General features: G+C 36.5%; 1 protein-coding gene across 50 annotated transcripts in view; it reads right to left on the bottom strand.

Annotated features, from left to right (window-relative positions):
• Positions 1-5,020: 5,020 nt before the first annotated feature.
• The window catches only part of MPDZ (multiple PDZ domain crumbs cell polarity complex component), a 102,051-nt gene continuing 84,797 nt past the window's right edge, over positions 5,021-22,274 (bottom strand). For 36 of the 50 annotated variants that reach the window (XM_086869985.1, XM_086869990.1, XM_086870001.1 and 33 more), the window contains 18 exons: positions 22,001-22,092; positions 21,640-21,730; positions 21,221-21,301; positions 20,572-20,664; positions 20,406-20,480; positions 18,905-19,082; positions 17,979-18,124; positions 17,583-17,666; positions 17,283-17,476; positions 16,880-17,027; positions 13,549-13,635; positions 12,139-12,235; positions 11,455-11,498; positions 10,269-10,391; positions 9,379-9,483; positions 9,149-9,261; positions 8,015-8,138; positions 5,021-7,271 (listed from right to left, as the gene is read on the bottom strand). In XM_086869985.1, the coding sequence (XP_086726111.1) occupies positions 7,125-7,271; positions 8,015-8,138; positions 9,149-9,261; positions 9,379-9,483; positions 10,269-10,391; positions 11,455-11,498; positions 12,139-12,235; positions 13,549-13,635; positions 16,880-17,027; positions 17,283-17,476; positions 17,583-17,666; positions 17,979-18,124; positions 18,905-19,082; positions 20,406-20,480; positions 20,572-20,664; positions 21,221-21,301; positions 21,640-21,730; positions 22,001-22,092 (2,022 nt within the window). In that variant the 3' untranslated portion in view covers positions 5,021-7,124. The remainder of the gene's footprint in view (positions 7,272-8,014; positions 8,139-9,148; positions 9,262-9,378; positions 9,484-10,268; positions 10,392-11,454; positions 11,499-12,138; positions 12,236-13,548; positions 13,636-16,879; positions 17,028-17,282; positions 17,477-17,582; positions 17,667-17,978; positions 18,125-18,904; positions 19,083-20,405; positions 20,481-20,571; positions 20,665-21,220; positions 21,302-21,639; positions 21,731-22,000; positions 22,093-22,274) is intronic. The other 14 variants (XM_086869986.1, XM_086870003.1, XM_086870012.1 and 11 more) reach the window with 1 other exon arrangement.

The raw sequence follows: 22,274 nt of genomic DNA, 5'->3' as shown, positions 1-22,274 counted from the left end.
CACCAATATCCCAGACCCAAACATTTCTCAGCTTCAAACAGGACCATTGTCCTGAAAGCAGAACCTGGAATGTGTTTCCATTGTTAAACTTACCAGACTAATAGAAAAGATGTACATTCGCATTAGAAAAAGGTTCATTGGGGATCACAAAGAAAAAACAGATAATGTCTCTGCTGCAGTTTTTCCTGACATTAAAATAGATCAAATATTTATTCTCTTTTTAAAAATCCTTTGAGAACCTATACATATCAAAAAGGATTAGAGTCCCTATTTTTATTTCTTCTGCAATAAAAAAACCCAGACCTGGCAGGAAATACCTGCAGGCCCATAGTTAGCACTTACGCAGTACCATTCCCTGACCTACACGTGCACATGTGCATGAGCACACACAGAGCCTTTGACAAAATCCCCTCACACAGAATTCCTCCCGCCCCCAGCCCAATGCACACACTCCAATCAAAAGAAATGGGAGCAGAAGTGCAGACAAGAATGGTTTGGCCACTGGCAAAATCAGTAGCTTTGAAGAGACTCTAACTTAAGAGTGGGAAGAAGAGAACATACTACAGCAAACAACTGTTAACTGTTACATATTACAGCAAACAAACTGTTAACGAGCTATTTCTGCTAAATGCTAATATTCCATAAATCTGCACTTAAAGCAAAAGTCCAGTTGTATTCTTTTTCTTCCTGTTCTAGCAAGCACAATAGAAAAAAAGCCTTCTTCCAGAGGGAGACTATAAACACAGAATCATGATGTTCAGCTTCCATTTGAAACAAACAAAAGCCCAGTTGTTCCTAGGAAGATAAGGCATAGATTGAAGCATGCATACTCAGACACAGTAAGAAAATCAGCTCAGACCAGAAAGTTCCCACCTTGTCCCAAGCAATTCTCCTTCCTGCCCAGATTTCTCCTTATTGCAAAGGTTTTGTTAATTTAACAAAAAGGCAGTCACTGCTGTCAGTGTTGTGACATTCTGTGTTGTGAAAGAGACTGTAAAAGCCTCACCAAGAAAGTGTGTCCATAAACATTTCTGTGAAATAATCAACTTACATATTTAGTTACAACAACTTCTAGGTCTACATTAACAATAAATCTGAGTGCAGTACTTCTTATGTATATGCTTAAAAAGGGAGGTACCTGAGATAGAACTGAATAAAGGCAAAAAAAAATCAGGTCTTCTACATGATCTTTAAATTTAAGCCAAGATGCTCAAGGATGGATCTTTTTAAAACCCCACCAGTCAAGCAGCCACCCAAGCCCTGATTTCCAGGACTGCAAGTGAAATTTGTGGTACGCACCAGCATGCAGGACTGAAAAGTGCCGGTATGCCTCAGTCCTGCCGAGGAGTGTCTCTGGAGCCTGCTGCACCCACAGCTGAGTTGCTAACCACCACATCTGTCAGAGAACAGCCAACTTGAGCTTGCCTGCCTGAGGCTTAAAACTTGTAGCTTCTTACATAGACAGAAGCCTACAGTTATGCTTTCAAAACACCGCTGGACCTCAGTTTTCAATTGAAGCATAACTTCCAAAGAGAAATGGTGGAGCTGCAGAACTTCTCTTACACTAACTTTTGCAGGACATGGCAATTCAAGTAGTGTTCCATCCAGGTGCATGTAAAAAGAAGCTGCAGATGCAGCTGATCTGACGATCTGATGCTTAAGATCACCATACAACAACACTGATTTACTACACTAAATGTGTCATTTGTGCTACTTAATTCCCCAACCAGCAAAACTGTAGTCTCCAGCCCAGACACTAGGTCTGGAGTTGCTTGGATCCCCCAAGAGAATTCTAACATTAACATTTTCTTGCACTACCTATACATATATATATTCATCAAACCCAAGAAAAATTATGTATTAGAAACACTATTTATTAAAATTTTATTTTAAATTTCAAGAGCATAAGAGTAACACCTTACTAGAACTTCAGAGGAGCTCTACATTTGGAAAAAAAATAAATTCTGGCAAAAAGAATGTGTTTAGTGTGAACTTATGGGAAAAAAAATAGAATATTAGCACTTTTACCCATCTTCTGGTCTTGGTGACAGTAAAAAAGGTTAATGCTATTCCCATAAGACAGTCTTTTACTACCACCTATTCTCAGCGGTTTCTGCCACAAACAGGAATTCCAGTGAATATCTGCTGCTTTAACAATTAGGATTGTATTAAGCTCTATCTAAAACTCATTTGCATTATTGATCTTTCTACTTCCAATAGACATATTCACATTTAACAATGAGTAATTAATATATATATTTTTTCAGTCAAAACAAACTGTATATGTTTTTGACAGCTTGCTACAGATATTCCCCCAAAAAGAGAGTACACCTTACTACCTACTACCTACCCAAGGTGCTGCTCCCTCTGCTTTTTGTAAAATTCCCAGTAATGTGAAACCTTAAAGGGTTGGACACAGTGGCTTTGGCATCCCTGTGATGACAAAGTACTTGAAAATTACAGCCTGAAAATACCATTCAGGTGCCTCAGCCTAAGCGCTTGTGTGAGGTGCCCAAAAAACAAACTTCCTTATCTCTAACTGGTGTGCAGTAGTAGAAATCTGATAACACATCATTTAAATGTACCCCATGCCCTCAGTTCTCTGAGATAATGCCTTCTGTGTCTGTGGACAGTGAGGAACACAAACAAAATGCTATGAAAGCACACCAAAATGATGCTCTGTTGTTGAACAGTGCTGCACAGAACTCAGGCAGCTGACATCCCACAGAAATACTCAAGAACATTCACTTTCTTTTAGGTATAGTGTCTACCTTGGTCAGTCAAAGCATCCTTTTAATTAAACTGAATTCACTTAATAAAGTGCAATGTTAACTAATAAAACACCAAAGGCTGAAATACTAGAAAATACTAATACATGTTAGCAAATGCAAAGCCTCCCCTCTTAGACAAAAAAGCTTTCTCTTGTCTGCCTATGGACCAACAGGACATATAATTGCAAGAACTTAAAAAATCTAATTGCAAGCACTTAAAAAATTTGGCAGTCATACAAACAGGTAAGTTGTTTTTCAACGTGATTCAAACACTCCTCTGATGTGATAAAAAAATTTATGTATTTAAGCTACCTGTATGAAGATCAAAAACAATGGGTCAAATAGAAAGTAGTCTGAAGAGAAATAGTAAGTGAAAACCTGCTTTGGCTCACTTCCACAAACCAACTTGCTGCTGCAACTAAAAAAAAAAAATCTCCAGCTGAAAACTAATAATTTAGTTTGGAAAAATCTGTTATTTTCAGCTCAGGTATATGCAACTTTAATAATTAATATATTTTCAGAATTTAATTTCCTTTCTACTGAAATAAGAGAAGCAGCATCTACAATTTTTCTACCCATTTCAAACAATCATTTTCACTAGGAGTAGAAAGCTTAGGAAGATATTATGAAAGGAGAATAAGAACATAGGAACCTCAATCTACTTGGGCATCATTTTCCATTAGGTGTATTCTTCTCAAGTGTTTGAATTGGATCTTCTTACCTGTCATTGTTACCACTTCCATACAGGTGGCCAAACTTCACAAGTTAATGCATCACCCTGCAACACTGGCTATGGACTAAAATACATTATATTAAAGATCCACATGTGTGTTAAGGAACATGCATGATGACCAGTTACAAAAGAAAAATCCACACTGCAGGTGTTGAATATGCTAAAGGACAATACTGTATACTATTAAAAATATTTACAGTTTTAGTAACATTTGTAAAGAAAGTGATACATTTATTCTTAGTAGCTTCAACTGGATAATTAAAATAGAAGTGCCCTTTACACAGGAATATTTCACATGCTTCAAACTATTTGTTTCTAAAAAGCAAGAAAAAGTGTGTGTAGAAAACTAACAAATGCCCCTTTCCAAGGTCACTCCCATTTTGAGGTAAGGCTTTATTTGCAAAACACTATTAAAAGTACTAAGTACTTCTACATGAAGTTTCTGTCAGTAAAAAAAAAAAATCTTCTCGACACTTAACAACAAAGATGACACTTTTTTCTTCATCTTGGTCTATAGAATATACAGCTTCTATTTTTATTTTTCTTCTAAAAAAGATTGAATAGAGTGAAGGAAAGGAGATCAGCAATAGCTATTAAATTCCAATCCTTCCCTCAGCTGAGAATTAACAATACTACTACCACAATAAAGCTAACCCAGAAATAAATCTAACAGTGGGATGACCAGAAAAGCAGCCATGCCAACGATACTTGCTCACTGTCAAGAAATAAAATATGTGTATTCCTATGAATCAGCTGTCCTTTGTCCAGAGCCATGCTTTCAAAAAGTGACAGTCCCTTTCATTAATACCACTCTAAAATTAAAGACCTTGTCATTAATACCACTCTGATTACCCCTTAGCAATGAATAGCTGAGAGTTAATCAAAGTTAAAAGGAAAGTTAAAAGAAAGGGCTGGATATCTGAACAGACAATGGGATGGAGCCCTTAAGATGCCAGGCCCTTCTGAACAATATACGTTGAGAAAATGTAACCAAAATCATAAAACTTGGTAGAACTGGGCCACAGTACCTAGCACCTTACAGGACCAACCCCAGTGACTGGAAAGTTGCGTTGAATACAAAATGATAAAGAAAATCAAACATCATAGGCTTATTTATTTATTACTACATGGTTCAGTGCATGGCAGCCACTAGGCAGTGGTCATACAACAGTTTCCTGGCATGGAGCTTGGAGGTGAGCCTGTTATCTGAGTCAAAGCTCTATGGCCCACAATTTTGGCCCTCATGGCATATCCCATGCCTGAAGGAATGCTTTAAAAAATTATTTATGCTCTTGCTACAAAAAAGCAAGACAGCTTCACAGTTCCATGAATTTGCTAAGAGTTTACAAGTGAAGATAAAATCTTAAAAAACATAAATTTTAAGCAGATGCTTTAAGGTTCACATCAACAACAATGCCTTTTTTTTTTTTTTTTTAAACTGTTTTGAATTAATCTTATGCAACAAATGAATAATGCAAGCATGCCATCATAAAGCAACCAGTAACACACCCAGAACTTGATAATGACAGTTTGGAATTTATTAATTTAAATCCCCCATTGTAACACAAGAGCAGTAACAAAATAGCTGTACACTACTTCTGTTACAAATATAGATACTATTTAAAGTGACTTTACATACTCTAATGTAGGCATTTCTTACTCTACGCAAGGAATGAGTACTAAAGCAATTCAGTAACAGCAGCATCCAGTAATGGTACCAACTAGCTTACTGCATCTTAGCCTACCACAGTGTAAATTCTAGAATAGTTACAAAGACAAAGAGAGTGGAGGTTTTTTTTGTTAATTCACTTACACATACCTATCAGTTTGTTAATACTATTTGACAGACACTCCTAATACTGCTTTAGTGACCCACTAAAATGAATGCTAGTCTTTTGTATTATCCCCTAATAATGGCCTGACCATTGCCTGCATTTTCAGTTCATACTTATCTTAAGTGATAGTTGAGATAGTGGCCTTGCTAAAATTCCATTTCTGCTAATTAACACAAAGCATCCTGCTGTTAAATAGCATACTAGTTTGACTGGTATCTTCCTTCCTCAAAAGACTCAGCTGAATTTTTCTGCAGGAAAATAAATAATGGGAAAAGCATGTTTTATCTACCAGATTCCTAAGAGCATGGCAGGCAAAGGCAGGCAGGTTACAATCAGCTAAGTGTTTCATTGAGTGCAGTTTTTAGATATTTTTAGTGATGAGAAAGTGATGCATTTATTAACCATGCTGCTGATCAAAGAATAGCTCCACGGTTGCATTGTACTTACTGGACACTTTTATTAGTGCCTCTAAAATTAATATCCCCAAAATAATAGTTGTAGCTGTCAAAGCTCCTCTTCTGCTTATTACTGATGCAAGCCTTCACTGCTGTCTTACTACTCTCCTTCACTGTGAGGCATTTTCAGGTCTTTACCCATCCTCAACCCATCACTCCAGGTTGTATGCCTCCTTGATTCAAGAAGGACTCTACCTTTGCTCCTAATGATAATGGCAGCAACACAATTAACATCAACTCCTTTGACACTGGCAATATCCAGACATCTGCTTGCAGCTAAGCAGAGCTGCTCTGAGAGATTTGTTCACAGCTCTGACACAAGCAGCTTGCAGAAATATCTGCACTGACCTGTACACAGTCTAGCATGTTGGAATAGGACAACCTTTGCTGAGACACTTCATATCAAGAAAGTTGTTTTCACCCATACAGACTATAAAATATCCACATGTTAAAAGTCTAGTTCTTCTAATGCTGTAGTTGCTGGGCATTCTCAACCACCAGGAATAGTTTCCACTACTAATGTATTTTTCAGCCCTAAGCACAAGTCCCACAAAACCCACAAACAAAACAAACAAAAAACAAAACCACCATCACCACCACCCCTCCCCTGCCGACAACATAATGAAACCCTCAAACCTAAGCCAAGTGAAACACATTCTTCTTTTTTTTTTTTTTTTCAGATACACCATGACTTAGTAAATTTAAACACACAAAAAGACAAGCAAAATAATCCACCCAAGTCACCAACCTAGTTCCTTCTACTTGAGCATTATGAAACTATATGGCCATTGAACAGTTTAGGTTGAAAGAAACCTTAAAAATAATCTACTTCCAAAGAACCATCTAGCCTACTAACCATCTCCCTACAGATTACATACTTTTCTTCTGATCTCCCAATTCTCTGTTTTAGTAATACTTTCTTTCTTCAATAACTTTATTCCTGTTTTCAGACTACTGCTACCCATGTAACCCCTTGCTGACTTGGTAAATTTAACCTTTTTTGCAACATTATTCAAATATCCAAAGTCTCCTACCAAAACAGTTCAGTTTTCTTGTGTGGTTATTAATGAAAACATTATTTTTGTAATGACTTACTAATAGGAAAAATGTCCATGTGTTTCCATAGTTAACATAACTTCATCCCAGTGGTTTGACAGGAAGAGTACTTCTAATCTATATAAAAATATGGTTAAAGGTTACTTTTCTTCAGTGTTGTTACACATTCCTGTGAAGCTGAAAGAGCAAGAAGACTACAAACATTTTCATTCTCTTTTCTATGTGGAAAATAAACAATATTGTCTTATTGACCCTAACCCATCAGGCAGCCAGTTCATGACAATACAGTCAAAGTGACTGTTCCTTTTGTCCTTTTCAGAATAGCAACAGCTTCCTCATGGGTCACCCCTTCTAAACTCTGTCCATTCACAGCAATGATTTGATCCCCTCTCTTAAGGCGTCCATCTTCTGCTGCTGCACCCTGAAACGATAAAACAAGTAACTCATTTATTTTTCTTCCTGACACAGTTCTGAAAAGTAGACCCCTTGCAACATTTTTGGTTTTCAGGGATACAAACAGAGCCAATTGTTGTGAAGACTGCTAATTTTGCAGTATGACCTGCCTGGTCTAAGTTCCACATCTAGAAATTTGATCTACGTGATTGTTTGGTTCCTTTAACCCTGTTTTTCCAGCTAGTGTAAGATTTAAACCCCTAGTATTATATATATTATATATTTTCAAGACCTGGAGAACTTTTCACCATATGGTTTATACTTTGATTTACCATAAAAATTTGGCATTCATGATTCCAGTTTTCTTTGACTCTCTGCTGTTTCCTAGTGCCATCCAAATTATCAAATCTAGGTCAGCATCTGAATTTCTCTGAAGGTCCAGTCTGAGTTCAATAAAACATTTCCCTCTATTACCTGAAGTAAATCTAAATATAAGGCAAGAGAGCTTTTTTTCTAAGTATTTACACAGTTCCAGTCTCGAGAGGTGGACAAGATTCTGTTAATAAGGTGAATCATATATATTTGGAAATTCTCGGTCTTTTGAAGATTGCAGCCATCAAATGCTGCAAGCACATTTTGATCAACCTTTGCACTAAAAAGGAAAAGCTGTAAGAAACTGTAACACTCTTTTGACTGCAAACCCAGGCCATGATTTAGAACAGTAACTGCAGTGAACTCATAAATGGATTGAATGAACAAATTTCCACCTACCTTTGCAAACACTGTCTTCACATAAATGGGCAAGTCTCCATGGGGACTGCCATAGCCACCCACAATACTAAAGCCAAGGCCATCTGGTCCTCTGTCCAGGGTAATGGTCTTGTACTGAGGAGGCCTGAGGAAAGGGAAAAGAGTATTTTGTCTGAACTTTGGATTTAGCACATAAAACACTCAACAAAAAACATTACTACTTTTAAGCTAACCAATACATTTCTCTTTCCACTATAACTACAAAAACTTCTCTTATAAAGAACTGGCTATTTCAGTTCATGTAAAACATTATAAACTACCTAATGCCTATATTATTATATAAAAGTATCTATTTGAAATACACAGCTCAGGACATAGTTATGGCTGCTATGTGCCACCAACATTGCTCACTAGTGAAGTACAGAGACATTGCCAGTATCTCCAGATTCCATAGTATCTGCTTTAAAAATCCTGTAATGTCTTAAATTGCATCAAATAGTTTATGCTATTTAGGTTTAATTGCTTCTCTCCTAATAGATGATTGTGTATTTGTATGTATGTGTTTATTATACAGATCATTTATATGTATGTTTTCCCATATATACTTTGATAGTAAGAGATTTTGGAAATCTACTTTTCAAAGTAGGTATGTGTGGCTAAAGAATCCTTTTTCTCTTTCCCCATTCCTAAAAGAAAACAATGCCTCAGATTTATGAAAGAGCTTGATGCAAAACTTGTTTACAAGTTTTTTAGTGCAGAATACTAGAAGCAGTATACCTTGTATACCAGAAACATCTGACATTCCTGGTAGCCCAGCACTAGACTGCACACTATGGAAACAGAGGTTCAACAGTGGAAAGAGAATTTCTACATGTATCAATTAATCCCAGCCACCCAATCTCAGTGAAACAATAGAGGCTGTAGAAGAAATCAGATCATATCACAACTCTACAGAGAGTCAAAAAAATTTGCAGCACAGCATCATGAAAAACACAGAAGAGGACCTATGGCTCACAGGTCCCATGTATACCGAATATGTTAATCATGATCAAGCCAAAAATGTCATCCATTATTTGCTAGAATTTTTAAGGTTTAGAGGTTGAGTATCAACTAAAGTAACAGGCTACAGAGGCTGTACATTCTATAGTTACTGACCCTAAATCATCCTGAAAAATGCCAGTTGAAGTTAGTCCTGCAAATGAAAGACTGGACATAGGTGGATCCTGCTGCTGACCAGTTATGACACTCACTTCTCCTCCAGCTACAACCTAGGAAGAGAGGTTGGAAATCAGTGATATAAGAATGCTGACACTAAAATAGTTTCATGTAGCAGCTGGAAAAACAGTATTCAGAAACTATTCAAAATGTCACTGAGGATTTTTTACCTGCAACTCAATAGTGCCTGAAGCATTTTTTAAGATATTAACAGCTTGGGAATGAGTCATGCCTTCGGTAGATGTTCCACAGATGCTAACAATCCTGTCCCCAACCTACAGAAGAAAATATAAAAAATCTAACTTAGTTGCATAGATTTATTTGTCACTTTCAACAATAGCAGAACTACAAAATGACCCAGTACGGAGGCAGGTAATTCAACATCAGAATTAGCAAATTACACCTGTTTAGTGTAACCAATGTAAAAAGTACTGATGCTTTACAGAATTGACCCTAAAACCCTAGAAATACACCTTAAAAAGCAGAGATGCATTTTGCATGGCATCTGAAGGCAGACAGACTGAAGTAACAAATTATCATCAGAGATTCTGCTTGACTTCATCTTCAAATAACATTTTCCGAGAAACTTGAGTCGAATTTAACCACCTTAGATGCAGATTGGATACAGCACCCATTTAAGTACAGATAAAATCTCGCACCCTAATGTACCCTAACGCAGAGCCTAAAATGTACTCTCTTTATCCTAAGCATGGGAAACGAGAGATAAAACAGACTGCACACCTTCATTTGCAGGAATGACCACTACACTCAGCAGTGGCACTCATTTATAGAAAACATCCTTCTGAACAACTTTCTATGCTTTTAATTTTCACAAAATGACTAAGATCCAAGACTGCTTTGGGATCTCCTTTCTTAAGCTAGCACATGCATGCAGTTACACTTGCCCATGTTACCAATCTGAATTCCTTTTTCATCAATTCAAACAGCAATCCATAGCCAGAAGCACTTGTATCACTGAACTGCTTGTTTACTGCCTATCTAGAGTAATTACAGCACATTACCCATGCACTCTTTACAGCCTTCCTAACAATTAACTTACTCTTAATTTCTGAGTCTGAGCAGCAACTCCATTTGGGTGCATCATGGCAATAAATATAGGAACATCTCCAAGAGGACTTCCTACACCTCCAGCAATGCTCACTCCTAGTGAATCTGCAGGACTCTGTTATAGTAATGAAAAAAAAAATTAGATTTTTCTGGAAAGAAAAACACAGAGAATTGTACGTTTACCTCAAAAGATCACTAAACCCCCCATTTTATGAAAATTAGAATTCCTGTGTCAAGCCAGTTTTTAAGCTTATATGCTTTGTCTCACTTCAAGAAAGCAGAGAAACCAGAATGGATGTTTCTTCCTCTCAGTGGTAGGTGAAAACTTGCTGATTTAGTTGAGTGTTTTATGTTAACCAAATTAAATAATTACAAAATTCAGCACCTGACTCTTAATGTCAGCACAGAAGTCTGAACAAGGAAAACCAATGAGATGGGATTGCTGACCATAGTATTGTCTATATGAACCTCCTATTACAAATGTCCTGAAGACTAGAATTAATCTTCATGCTCCCCCTAGTGCCCAAATGTTGAAGAGCAAAACCGGCTGTGTACCACTGCATTATGTACCAAATACCTCTCTGTAAAAACTGCTATTGCAAACTCGTATTTTGCAGATTCTACTGTAAAAAGAGAATGGCTGAATACAACCCATTTAATCAAGTGAACTATATGCCAAGCAAAGACAAATAAATATAAATATTTTGGAAAATATGATGTAGTTTGTGACTAAGCTCACATCCATAACGAAGGTGACTGAATTTCATACTTGGAAAACCTGGCAGCTGTCATGCAAGAACCTACTTCTTAAAAATAGGTGTGAAGAAAAATATCAAATACCAAAAAACAGTCTTCCAACTTTGATAAAATTCCCCTGACTTGACCAAAACAGAGTCTGCATTTAACTCTATCTAGTAACAATGAAATTAGGTCCCAATATCTCTTCCTTCTTTTGCTTTCAACACAACTCGCAAAACATGACAGCATAAGTCCCACTATTTACACGAAAATAGAGGCAGTGGAGATTGTACAGCCCTGAACTGGACAGACAAAGTAATTTCCTTTTCCTTTCCTAAAACAATGAATACGCCTAGACTTGCTTCATTCTGTAAAGACACCTATTGATAATATCTACAAAACATATTCCTGACACACAGCCACTGCATGCTACAACTTACCTTTTTTATTTCAACTGTTCTTAGTCCCTGTATTTCAGAAGCTGCTGTCAAATGAATTAAAATAAATTAGAAGAAATGTTAAACTAGAATTCCTAGAAAACCTTTTCAATAAAGCTATTCAAATCATGATGATCATTCTAACTTTCTGCTTGCTTGTTTTATACATTTTAATCTGCTCTTTGATAGTGGCTGCCATTACAATAATCAGACTGAAATACTTCTAGAATAGAAGAAAGAATCAACCATTTTCCCAATTGAAATAATTTTTGGAATAAGACTGCTAAGCATGCTCAAATAGAATAGTAAAAACCCATTATTTTCTAGAAATACTTTGATTAGAAATCACTGAACTGCTTTAAATTTAAGCATGAGACAGCAATTCCATATGTATCTTGATTTCTGTGAATGAGACAGCTTGTCATATGATGTATTTAGATTAAATTCAAAATTATGGCTTAAGATTGTCAATATCTAAACTGCTGACATAAGAAGTTGCTAGTTTCTTTTATAAAAAGCTACTACAAGACATATATGATGTACTGAGCAGTAATGGCTTCTACAGTGTTTTACTAAGGAATCACTTAGAGACCTACATCACATGGTTACAACATTTAAATAGAAAGATCTCAGCTACCAGCTCACATCTATAAAATACTGAAAGCACCAAAAAACTCGCCAACTTACTGGTATTTTTCTTAATGCCACTTTCAAAGACCTCAGGTGCACCAGACCCAGTGACTGGGAAACTGAACGATGAGAGACTGCCACTTCCTTCACTGACCTACGCACAATGTTAGATGGAATTAGAGAGGAGCTTCACTGACCCAGCTACTTAAAGTGAAACTGTAACTCGCTGTACTCAGTTTATTTTCTGCAGTATTTTATTTTTTCTGTGCCCAGCTACAACTGAGTCAGAACTCCACAACTTTTTGATCACTGTAGATGGCTTTTTTGAAGCACCATTAGACCAACAGAGACCGTATTTCTACAACCCCATGCAAAGCTTTGAAGTGCTTCTTCTGAGGGCCCAACAAGGCCCTGGTATCTGAACTTTCTATCACCTTATAGAGGTCTTCTAATGCAAGTTAGCCACAAGTACCACAGTAAGGACACAATACAAAGATCTCAGTACATCCTCACGTGGGCTTTCAAATGTTCACCTACTGCATCAGCTGCAACTAAGATTAGGCACTCCACCCAACCTGACCTGCACAATTTCCAGAAAGATTTTCACTATACTTGAAGGGCAAGTAAAGGAACAACATGGTTCCTAGTAAGAATAGTTTCCTGACTGTGACACACTTTTCAAAACATTCAATACTGTGAACTTCATCTCAGAATAAGCCCAGCCAGAGTCTGCATTTTTTCATATTGTTTAGAAATATTAATTCTGAAGAGAGCTAAAATGTCAGTATTATCTGGTCTTAACCTGCTCACTTGAATTTTGATTATGTCTTAAAACTATTTATATTTAATACTTGATAATTTTCATCCCCAGTTCACAATCAATGAATGTTCTTAAGGTAATTTGTGAGCTTTCAGAACTAGCTCCTACTGGAAAGAATCACCATGCGAACTGCTACACCATGGAAGATGCTTTCAAATGCAGAAATTGATGTGAGGTTGTAACAATCTACCATCAGACCAACAATAATATAAATAAGAGAAGTCTGATGGAAAGAGCACAGATTTCCTGTTTCTAGTAGACATGGCTACAGTAAGTAAGGAATGGAGATATTCCCTAAGCTTACTGAAGCAATACTCAACTGGATGCCAACTACTCTGAAAGTAACTAAGAAGTTTAAAGTTGACGTTTAACTTCTTCTGGTACTGACAAGAATTGGAGCTCTCTATGTTTCCAGGCTGGAGCCTGGAGCAAAGTCATTTCTAGATTATATTTCTTGCTGGATCCTGTCTGTAACAGATACAATTTGCAAAACTGAACATATAAAGTGATTACTGAAAAGCTGCAAAATTTTTCCATCTTGGATCAGGTATGTGAAAAATAATTGTCATTATATAAACTGATCTTTTTATTTGCTTTCATTATTTAGCATTATTTCTCCTAAGCTAACCAGTTTTATAGTTACATACCTGGCTACTCTGGGATGTTCTCCTCTCAGAGTGAAATGGCCCAGCTTTTATTCTTCCAACCTCTAGTCTTACTGTACCTAAGGAACACTAAAAAACAGTTACTTGTAACACATGTCTTCTGTATACAAGACTAAAACCTACAATATTTACATGAATTTCTAGAAGGTGGAAGAAGGAAAAAAAAAAAAAGAAACATGGACAGAGGGAAAAATGATGGACTACCAATCCTGATACAAGCACTTTGCAGAGAGGGTTCAAGGCAGGACCAGTGACACAGACAAAGTACACCATAGTACTCAATATTGAGCAGGATAATTTTTTCAAAACTAGATTAATCAGTATTACAATGCAGACAAGAAAATTACAGAAGAAGACTAATTCTGTTACACTGGACTTAATAAGGAATAGCTTCTGAACTGCATGAAAACTAAAAACAGTGTAACACCCCGAAGTCTTAATCATTATTTCTCTTGATATGGTTGAGAACATGGTATTTAAACTGGAAGTTAGTTACTCATCTCTCTCTCAAATTTTTGAAATTATCTGTTACTCTGGATAAACACCAATATAACTAAGAAATTTTGCGCAGAAAATTTCCTAAACATCTATAGTTTAAGTAAACTTAAACTATATGGAGTGACTGCACATCGGAGGTCCTTTCACTAGCCCTTAAGATTTTAACCAGACTATTGAGCATTCACGTGCTTCATAAAATGAGTGTCTCAGGAGAAAATTCACCCTGCAATTAAATATTTAAAAATCAAGACATTATTATCTTGAAATAACAGAAAAGTTATTATCACAAAGCTAAGAAAATTAGACTTTCAACAAACAACAAGCAGTGTCAAGAGAAGACACCAATCTGCAATGTATTAATACAGAAATTTCAGTTTTGTTGCTATTTTGATTTTTTTCTTTCACTAGGAAGTTGTAAGTGCAAACTTCTGCATTCAAGAATTTAATAATACATGAGGTTGCCTTTATCATGTTTTAACTTTATTATCCTAAGAGAGATTCATGCATTTGTCAGAAAAATTCACAGTAATAGGCCAATATATCAAAACCAACCAGACATACCATTCAAACAAGGTTTCAATACCTCATATCCTATTGCTATTTTCTTAGGGGTGATGCTAAAAAAGATTTATTACTAAATCACTTTTTATTCTATAAATAATGTTGACTTCTCAATGTTCTGGAAGAGACTTGATCAAAGCTCAGTCAAAACCATTCTTCTTTGCTTGTATGGATTTAGCCATATTAAACCATATGGACAACTCTTATTTAAAGTGGAAAATTGAGGAAATACGTACCTAAAATAACCACATCCTCACAAATACAAAAACCCACAAATGAGATTTTAAAATTATGTGTGAAAGCAGGAGGTAATACTTTCCAGTGGAACTAGTGAATAAATCAATTCCCATTTAGTTTTATTACACCTTTCTCTCTCTTCCTAAATTCTTCCATTTGATAGATCCATTAAGTCTAGTGAGGGGAAAAGCTGATAGTCTTTTCACAGACTTTAGGGGATATTTCATTTGAAAACACTTCAAGAACAAGCAGAATTCTCAGACTGATGAGACATTCTATTCATCTCACTCTACTTAAAATACACTAGAATTTTCCAAAGATTATAAAATATTTTTCTAGCAAAATACATTTTAGACAGTTCAAGACAATTCACTCCTAGATCCTACTCTCATGAATGAAAACTGAATGGATACCTGAACAGGAAACAATGACTGCCTACCTGTGAGTGACCATGTTTTGTTCCATTTATACTATGTGAAAAAAACAATTATTAACAATAATCTGTCTAAGGTATTTTAAAAGCCCATTTCTCAGGGCTATGACAATTAACTACAAGTACTACTGAGCAATGATGAGATACTTAAAAGTTGAATATATGAATGGTAGGTGGAAGCTAAGCATCTTCAATTAGACACTCCAAAATGCTTCTCAAAATGAAAGAAACTTCCCACATGAAAAGGCATTTTTATTCAGAGGAGAGGTACAGCATACAAAGAACTGCTGTGTTCTTAAATAAAATTAAAAAACTATCATGTAAGAAGGGAAAAAAAAGTACTATATCCAAGGAAGAGTATACTAACAAGTTTACTGTCACAACATGGACCCTGCTCTGGCATTCTCACTAGTGGGGACATGCTAAAAATACAGAAGTCCTCCTATCTCTCTTTCTGACCACTGCGCTCCCCCAGGACCCCTGCTCCCCAATAAATCCAAAACTTAAGGACCTGTTAAAGATCTGGAAAAATATACCTTTGAATATGAGTGTTAAGAAGCATGGCCATGTGCCAATGTATTCAAGAGACAGCTATAATTAGCATCTGTTAAATTTTTTTCCAGTGAAACAGTTTTCCATTGAAAATCCTGACTCAGTGGAATCCTTACTTTAAAGCATGTCTCAAAACTCTGGACTGAAAAACAGACAAGCTGGTTGACCAGCTGAACTTCCTGCCAGACTGCAGGAAATATTGTATATCTGACTTCAGTCTGGTTTGGAAATAGGGGAAGGATATCAGAAACAAAACATTTATCAAAAATAGGTTGGCCCCAAGAGCTGTAGTGTAGTTACTTTGGTAAACTCTGAGAAAGCACATTACACCAAATGATTGGTCACTGAAAAATACATTGTAGTATTACACGGATGTAAGGTTGCACGAGACATATATAATAAAAAAAAAAATAAATCAACGCCTCCTAATAGACCAGGTTACTCAGAGCCCCATCCAACCTGGCCTTGTACTCTTCCAGGGATGGGGAGCATCCACATCTTCTCTGGGCATCCTATTCCAGTGCCTCACCATCTTCATATTAAATAATTTTTGCCTAACAACCGATCTAAACTTACTCTTTTGTTTAAAACCATTCCCTCTTGTCCTATCACTACAGGCCCTTGTAAACTAACTAGGATAGTTACTTTTTTGCACAACTACTCTGGTGAGTTCTCCATCATTCAAAGTCAGTTCTGCACATCTTTCTGAAAATATGAGACAGTTAACTGGCTATCAGTTTGTTGGACAAAATATAGTGTTAAGTTTCCGGTTGTTCTAGGTAACAACATTATATACAAGTCTTCTATAAGCCCTATGTTCATAAACATATGGCTTTCTGCACCACCACTACTCCCAGTTTTATCAGGCAAAGTATCTGAATACTCTAGATTTCAGGAAGCTTAAGTTTGGATCCTCAAGTCAGCTCATTAGTATCCCAGTAACAGTCAGATTTCAGTCTGAATAAAGTTAAAGCTTTGAAAAAATCTGGATCTCAGTTTTTCACTCTTATCCATCTTCTCTTTTACCACTACCTTTAGTAAAGCTGCAACAGCCTCCTGGTTAGCATTTCGGACATCTTCTCCATTCACTGTCAAAATCTGGTCTCCTTGCATCAATCTGCCATCTGTATCTGCTATTCCTCCTTTGACGATGTCTGACACAAACACACCTGTGTCATTTCTGCAAATACATACACAAATTTTGTATTACAGTATTGTTTGATGGTCATGTTTATGGCTTGCTATTAGGAACACAATAAACATTGTCTCATTTTTCTGCTGAGTGACACTGGCTTAGCTTCTCTAGGGAAGACTGGTTAGCCTAAGCACAAAAACGAGATGTATGGCCTTCAAGCCCACAAGATCTGAGCACCAGACCACAAAAGACACATGGTAAATAAGTTCCAGACACTGAATCTATAGGTACATTACATACCTTTTCCCAACAATACTCAGCCCAAGGCCTTTGCCAGGCTTCTTCTGGAGCTCTATATTCAGCACATCATACATGTCTTCCTCCTTGTACTGGGCTTCATCTCTGTACACAGTCAGACGAACTTTTTGGGGTGTCTGTCGGAGGACATTAATGGCTTCATCATGTGTGGCATTCCTGAGGTCAATTCCATTCACCTGAAATGAAAGCATACAATGATAAATCATGCAGCACCTTCCAGCAGACAAATACAAGAGGCTTAGCCAGCAATGAAAACAAAAGCAACCAAAGAAATCACCATACTTCTAGTATCTGATCGCCAGCCCACAGTCGTCCATCTTTAGATGCTGCTCCTTCTTCATACACTTCATGGATAATTATTGCTCCCTGTCAACAAAAACAACAAAATTGCATGTTGAAAGAACAGGCACCATTTTGAACCAAAAGTAACTGAAAATTGTTGCTATAATTCATCAGTGACAAGTCAGATGGAATGAAAGTCAGATGCATGATGAACAAATTACTGAAACATTTAAGAAGCTCATTTATACTTTCAGTTTTAGAAAGGGCTTCTTATTTTTGTTTCTTTTTCATCTTTCTATAAATGCTATAGAAACAAATGACAAAAAAATCTCTTCTATCAGACTTTAATTTCATTAGGGTAATTTCACTTGAGTGACACATATTTTTCCAACCAACCAGCAAAGTGTCTGCTCCTCCAACAATGCTCAGACCAAGACCAGTCCGCCCTTTGGAGATATCAATGGTTGTTTCACATCCAGGAATGATGGGACAAGTAGCTGGGTCAGAGGTTAACATGGCTGGAGTTGAAGACCTGCTTGTGTCTAAAACAACAATGAAACATCCTGGTTACAGTAACAGAGTTCAGTATTATGAAAGTGACTTTAAAACTTTTCATTTTTTGCATTTTTCAGAGTTTACTGACAGATGTACAGCAATAGCTGAACAGCTGATCTACAAATAATGATTCTGCCAATTCTCCCTCCTCCTCAGAGAAGTACTATCCTGTAGTTTTATTTGCCATTCCTCCTGTAGTTTTTATTCCATCAAATACATGGATTATAGTCTGGACAGCCAAAGTAGATATCGTACACAACATATTCTATTTAGGATAGAATTTAATTTAAGTGCCTATATGATATGTGCATTACTTGAGTTACTATTAACTTAGAAGTGCGCTGCTTAACCAATAACAATCACACATCAGAAACATCCTGACTTTCCACTCTGAAGGAGAAGAGGCAAATGTAGCTACTCATAAATGGCAAGACAGTCTCAACCATCCTCTTTTTCCACAAAAACTGACATGACTTTTCTCCCTCATTTAAAGGAATGCCTTTCACTTAGTTCTAGACAACCATGACACCTTCTGTAGGTCTGACAGAGAAAATCCTTTCATCCTCCTGCCTCTACAACAGGAAGGCAAGAGGTAGGTCCTCAATATGGGGCACAATGTTCTATTTATATAACTATGTAATCAGAAAATGTTAGAAAATGCAGAAGCTGCATTTTCTCAGTGCATACAAAAATGGAAAACTTACAAGCTGAGTCTTTGTTTTTATGTTACAACCCCAGAGAATACAGACACACAAGGATAAGATTACTTTTCACTGCTTCTGGTTCTGGTGAGCTGGAAGTGGGGACAGCTGCCAGTGGTTGCATATTCCTCTTCTCTGCTGGGACAGTACTGGGAGGGGCTGGTGCTGTAGTCAGGTTATCTGTCTCTGCTGGGTTGATTGCAAGCCTCACCACAGATTTGGATGTCTTCAGGAGACTAATAAACTGAATGACAGAGAGAAAAACCTATGAAAATTGTCACTGAATTGTTCAGTTGCAAACCAAAAATAAAGCAGAATTAACAGTTCTGCAAACTGGGAGTACTAGGCACTATCCTGCAGATTTTCTCATAAGGAACAAACATGAATATTTTTTCTAAGAAATCTTTTTCCATGACCTGTACCAGACAAAAATACTGCAGTCTTTTAATGGCTTCCCTAGACAAAATATTATATTGTACAGCAGTGATTTGAGAAACAGAAGCATTGCCCTTTAATGCTGGGTGGAGACCAATTCTGGTCTCACAGAAGTCAATGCCAAAATATCTAGTGAACAAAAGAAATGTGCAACTGTCATTCTGAAAGAAAAACCTGAAAATACTACCTGAACTATAGAAGGGAGGGAAGGACACCAGGTGTAATGCAAGATCTAGTTCAAAAAGATACTAAAAGCCCTTCAAAATCAACCGATATCTTACAGAAAAGACATCCTCTTGAGACTCAACATTTCAGCAGAGATATTTTCAGAAATTACTTACTCAATCTCTGTTCTTACAAAACTTACCTCCTTACAGGCAACTCCACTATCTCTTACTTATTTACTGCCTCAGAGATAGCACTACATCAAAGAGTAAGATTGATGCTCTTCTAATTGCCCTTTAACAAACAGAAAGTAATACACTCATGGCTAAAGAATCACTTTTTTTGGTAGCAAGGCAGGTGCTAGAAGAAAGGCCTCCTTGATTTACTACTGAACCCAAATTGAGTTTGCAGAGCTAGAAGCTAGAAATAAATCTTGCTATTTAGGAATGGAGATATTTTTCTCTGAAGGTTTCAAATCGTATGCTTGGAATATAACGAGGCTGTTACTACAGTCAGTTCCCTTGGATAAGCACAGTTTGTTACTTGATTTACCACTGATAGAACTCACTCGTGTAAATTTACGCATATTAGTTTTACTGGTTCTAACACTTTTAACACTAGCTATGCAGAGTCACCATTGAGCAACAGATCACGGCTTTTATCCCACTACTAAGTGTCTCTCAGGCATCAGGTCTTAACCACAGGGAAAATAAAATCACATTCGAAGCAGATAGGAGGATTCATGTAGTGCATTAATGTAAAATAATAGTTGAGCTGTAAATTTAGGCTTTAGCTTATTTTGCAGTAGTTTCCTTACCCATTCACAGTGCCTGCAGATCTTTGTTTTTTTAGCCAGCTTTGAAAATTAAGTAAAGTATAGTCATGAGAACCTCACTAGTTTAAGACACAATCACCTCCTACATTAAGCAGTGTGCTTTCTGCAACATTCCTGACACTTCAGAAGCACCTTTTCTACAGGATATCCCACAACAATTTCATCATCCACTGCCAGAATCACATCTCCAACTTTGATACGACCATCCTGGAAAAACATAAAATAAAAAAATATGAACTACTGATGCTACTCCAAAAAGAATTCTTCATTCCCTAATCAGATTTAAATGCTCTCACACCTTTGCCGCTGCACCATGATCTGTTAAGCTTTTAATAACTACTCCATTAGTCGTGTCTTCCTCACTAATGGCAATTCCAAAGCCTCCTTGATCCTGGGGCAAACAGGAAAATGCAAATGGTTAAGTACTGTGACATTAAAATGCTACAATACAATCCCTAAAGAACAGTGAAGCCTGCTGACATATTAAGTCTGGGATTTGACAATGCATCAATATTTTTGTTTTAAACTATTTCTGGAATAGATTCTGCCAACCTACAAACAGTACGCTGACTACCAAAATAAACCTGAAACACCTCTAAATTCAAACCCACTTCTTTGAATTTACAAGTGTGATTCAGTTTTTACTTCAAACAATTAGGGCATTGACTCCACCTGAGGAGCCATCAGTAGATGGTTATAAAAAAGTTTGGCAAATAGAACAAGAGAATATACTTCTATAATACTTCTTCCAGAAACATAAAGCAATTGGCAAATCAAAACCTGTCCTGTAAGGAAATCTTTGGGGCCCAGTCCCAAACAGGAAGATCAGATCTCTAGAAATCTCTTTTCTGACTTCTAGTAATTAAGAGACTGTTTGCTCTAAGAGGGACAGCATTACAAAATTGAATGGATACTGAATAAAAATGTGATGAAAATTCAGTACATACCTTAGGAAGTTCCACATACTGAATGTTTTTACATGAACTCAAGTCAGAAAATGCACTCAGGTTTGCAACACTGATATCAATCTAAGGAAAAAAAGAAAATGCAACTGTAAGTGACTATATCCAACATTTTGCACATTTAAAGTGAATCTGCTCATTTTCTAGTTTCACTTAAACTTCTAAAATGCTATTGATTGGAAAATTAGACTTCATAGTATAGAAGTATATAAAATGAAACAAAATTACTCACAACTGTACTAAATTTTGCAACTTTACTAAAATGTCACTTGCTTTTCTATGGGTTTCTTTCTCTTTCACTGTATTATTATTTTTATTGTATTACTGTGAGCAGACAGGGTCCTCCTCTATCCAGAACAATGCTAGTATATTGGTCAAATAAGAAAAACAAATGTTTGCTTTACCTCTTGGTGTTGAAGTGTCCCCGAAGTACACTGTGAAGCCTCTACTGACTTTGCAGGGCAAACAGCCATCTGATTTACTGCATCTTTGTTTCTGCAATATATTCAGTTAAATAATGCGGTAAGAAGGCAATAGTACCGCCCCATGTTTCTTAGGACAAGTTTAAGTCTGGTTCTTAGTTTCTGGCACTCACAATGCAAATATCGAAACTGAAAACTTCAAGACATATTTAACAAGTAGTAAGACTACTTTGGTGTTCAAAAGCACATCTATATTACCTAAATTAAAAATAACAAACACAGTGTAAAACTTCAGCACATTAAAAATTAAACCTTTTCAGCCAAACCTTTAACTACAACTTACCTGATGAAGATTACTTTAACTTTAGATGGTGCACATTTGATTATTGAAGAAGCATTCTGATGAGTCCTTCCATAAAGAATTTGGCCATTTATCTAGATAAGGAAAGGTAGCAAATTATTTATCAAAATATTTTAATTCCTTACACTTAAATAATTTTTAAGCCTTCTAAAAATCCATGTAACTGACTAAAAAGCAACTGTATAAATAAAAAGAGAGTTATGTTCTACTTTTACTCTCTTCTTCCAGTAAAAATGTTCACTATAGTTTGACTTCA

Source organism: Cyanistes caeruleus, chromosome Z, assembly GCF_971803275.1.
Source record: "Cyanistes caeruleus chromosome Z, bCyaCae1.hap1.1, whole genome shotgun sequence".
In the NCBI taxonomy this organism is placed as follows: Eukaryota; Metazoa; Chordata; class Aves; order Passeriformes; family Paridae; genus Cyanistes; species Cyanistes caeruleus.
This window is presented reverse-complemented; position numbering and strand designations above follow the sequence as displayed.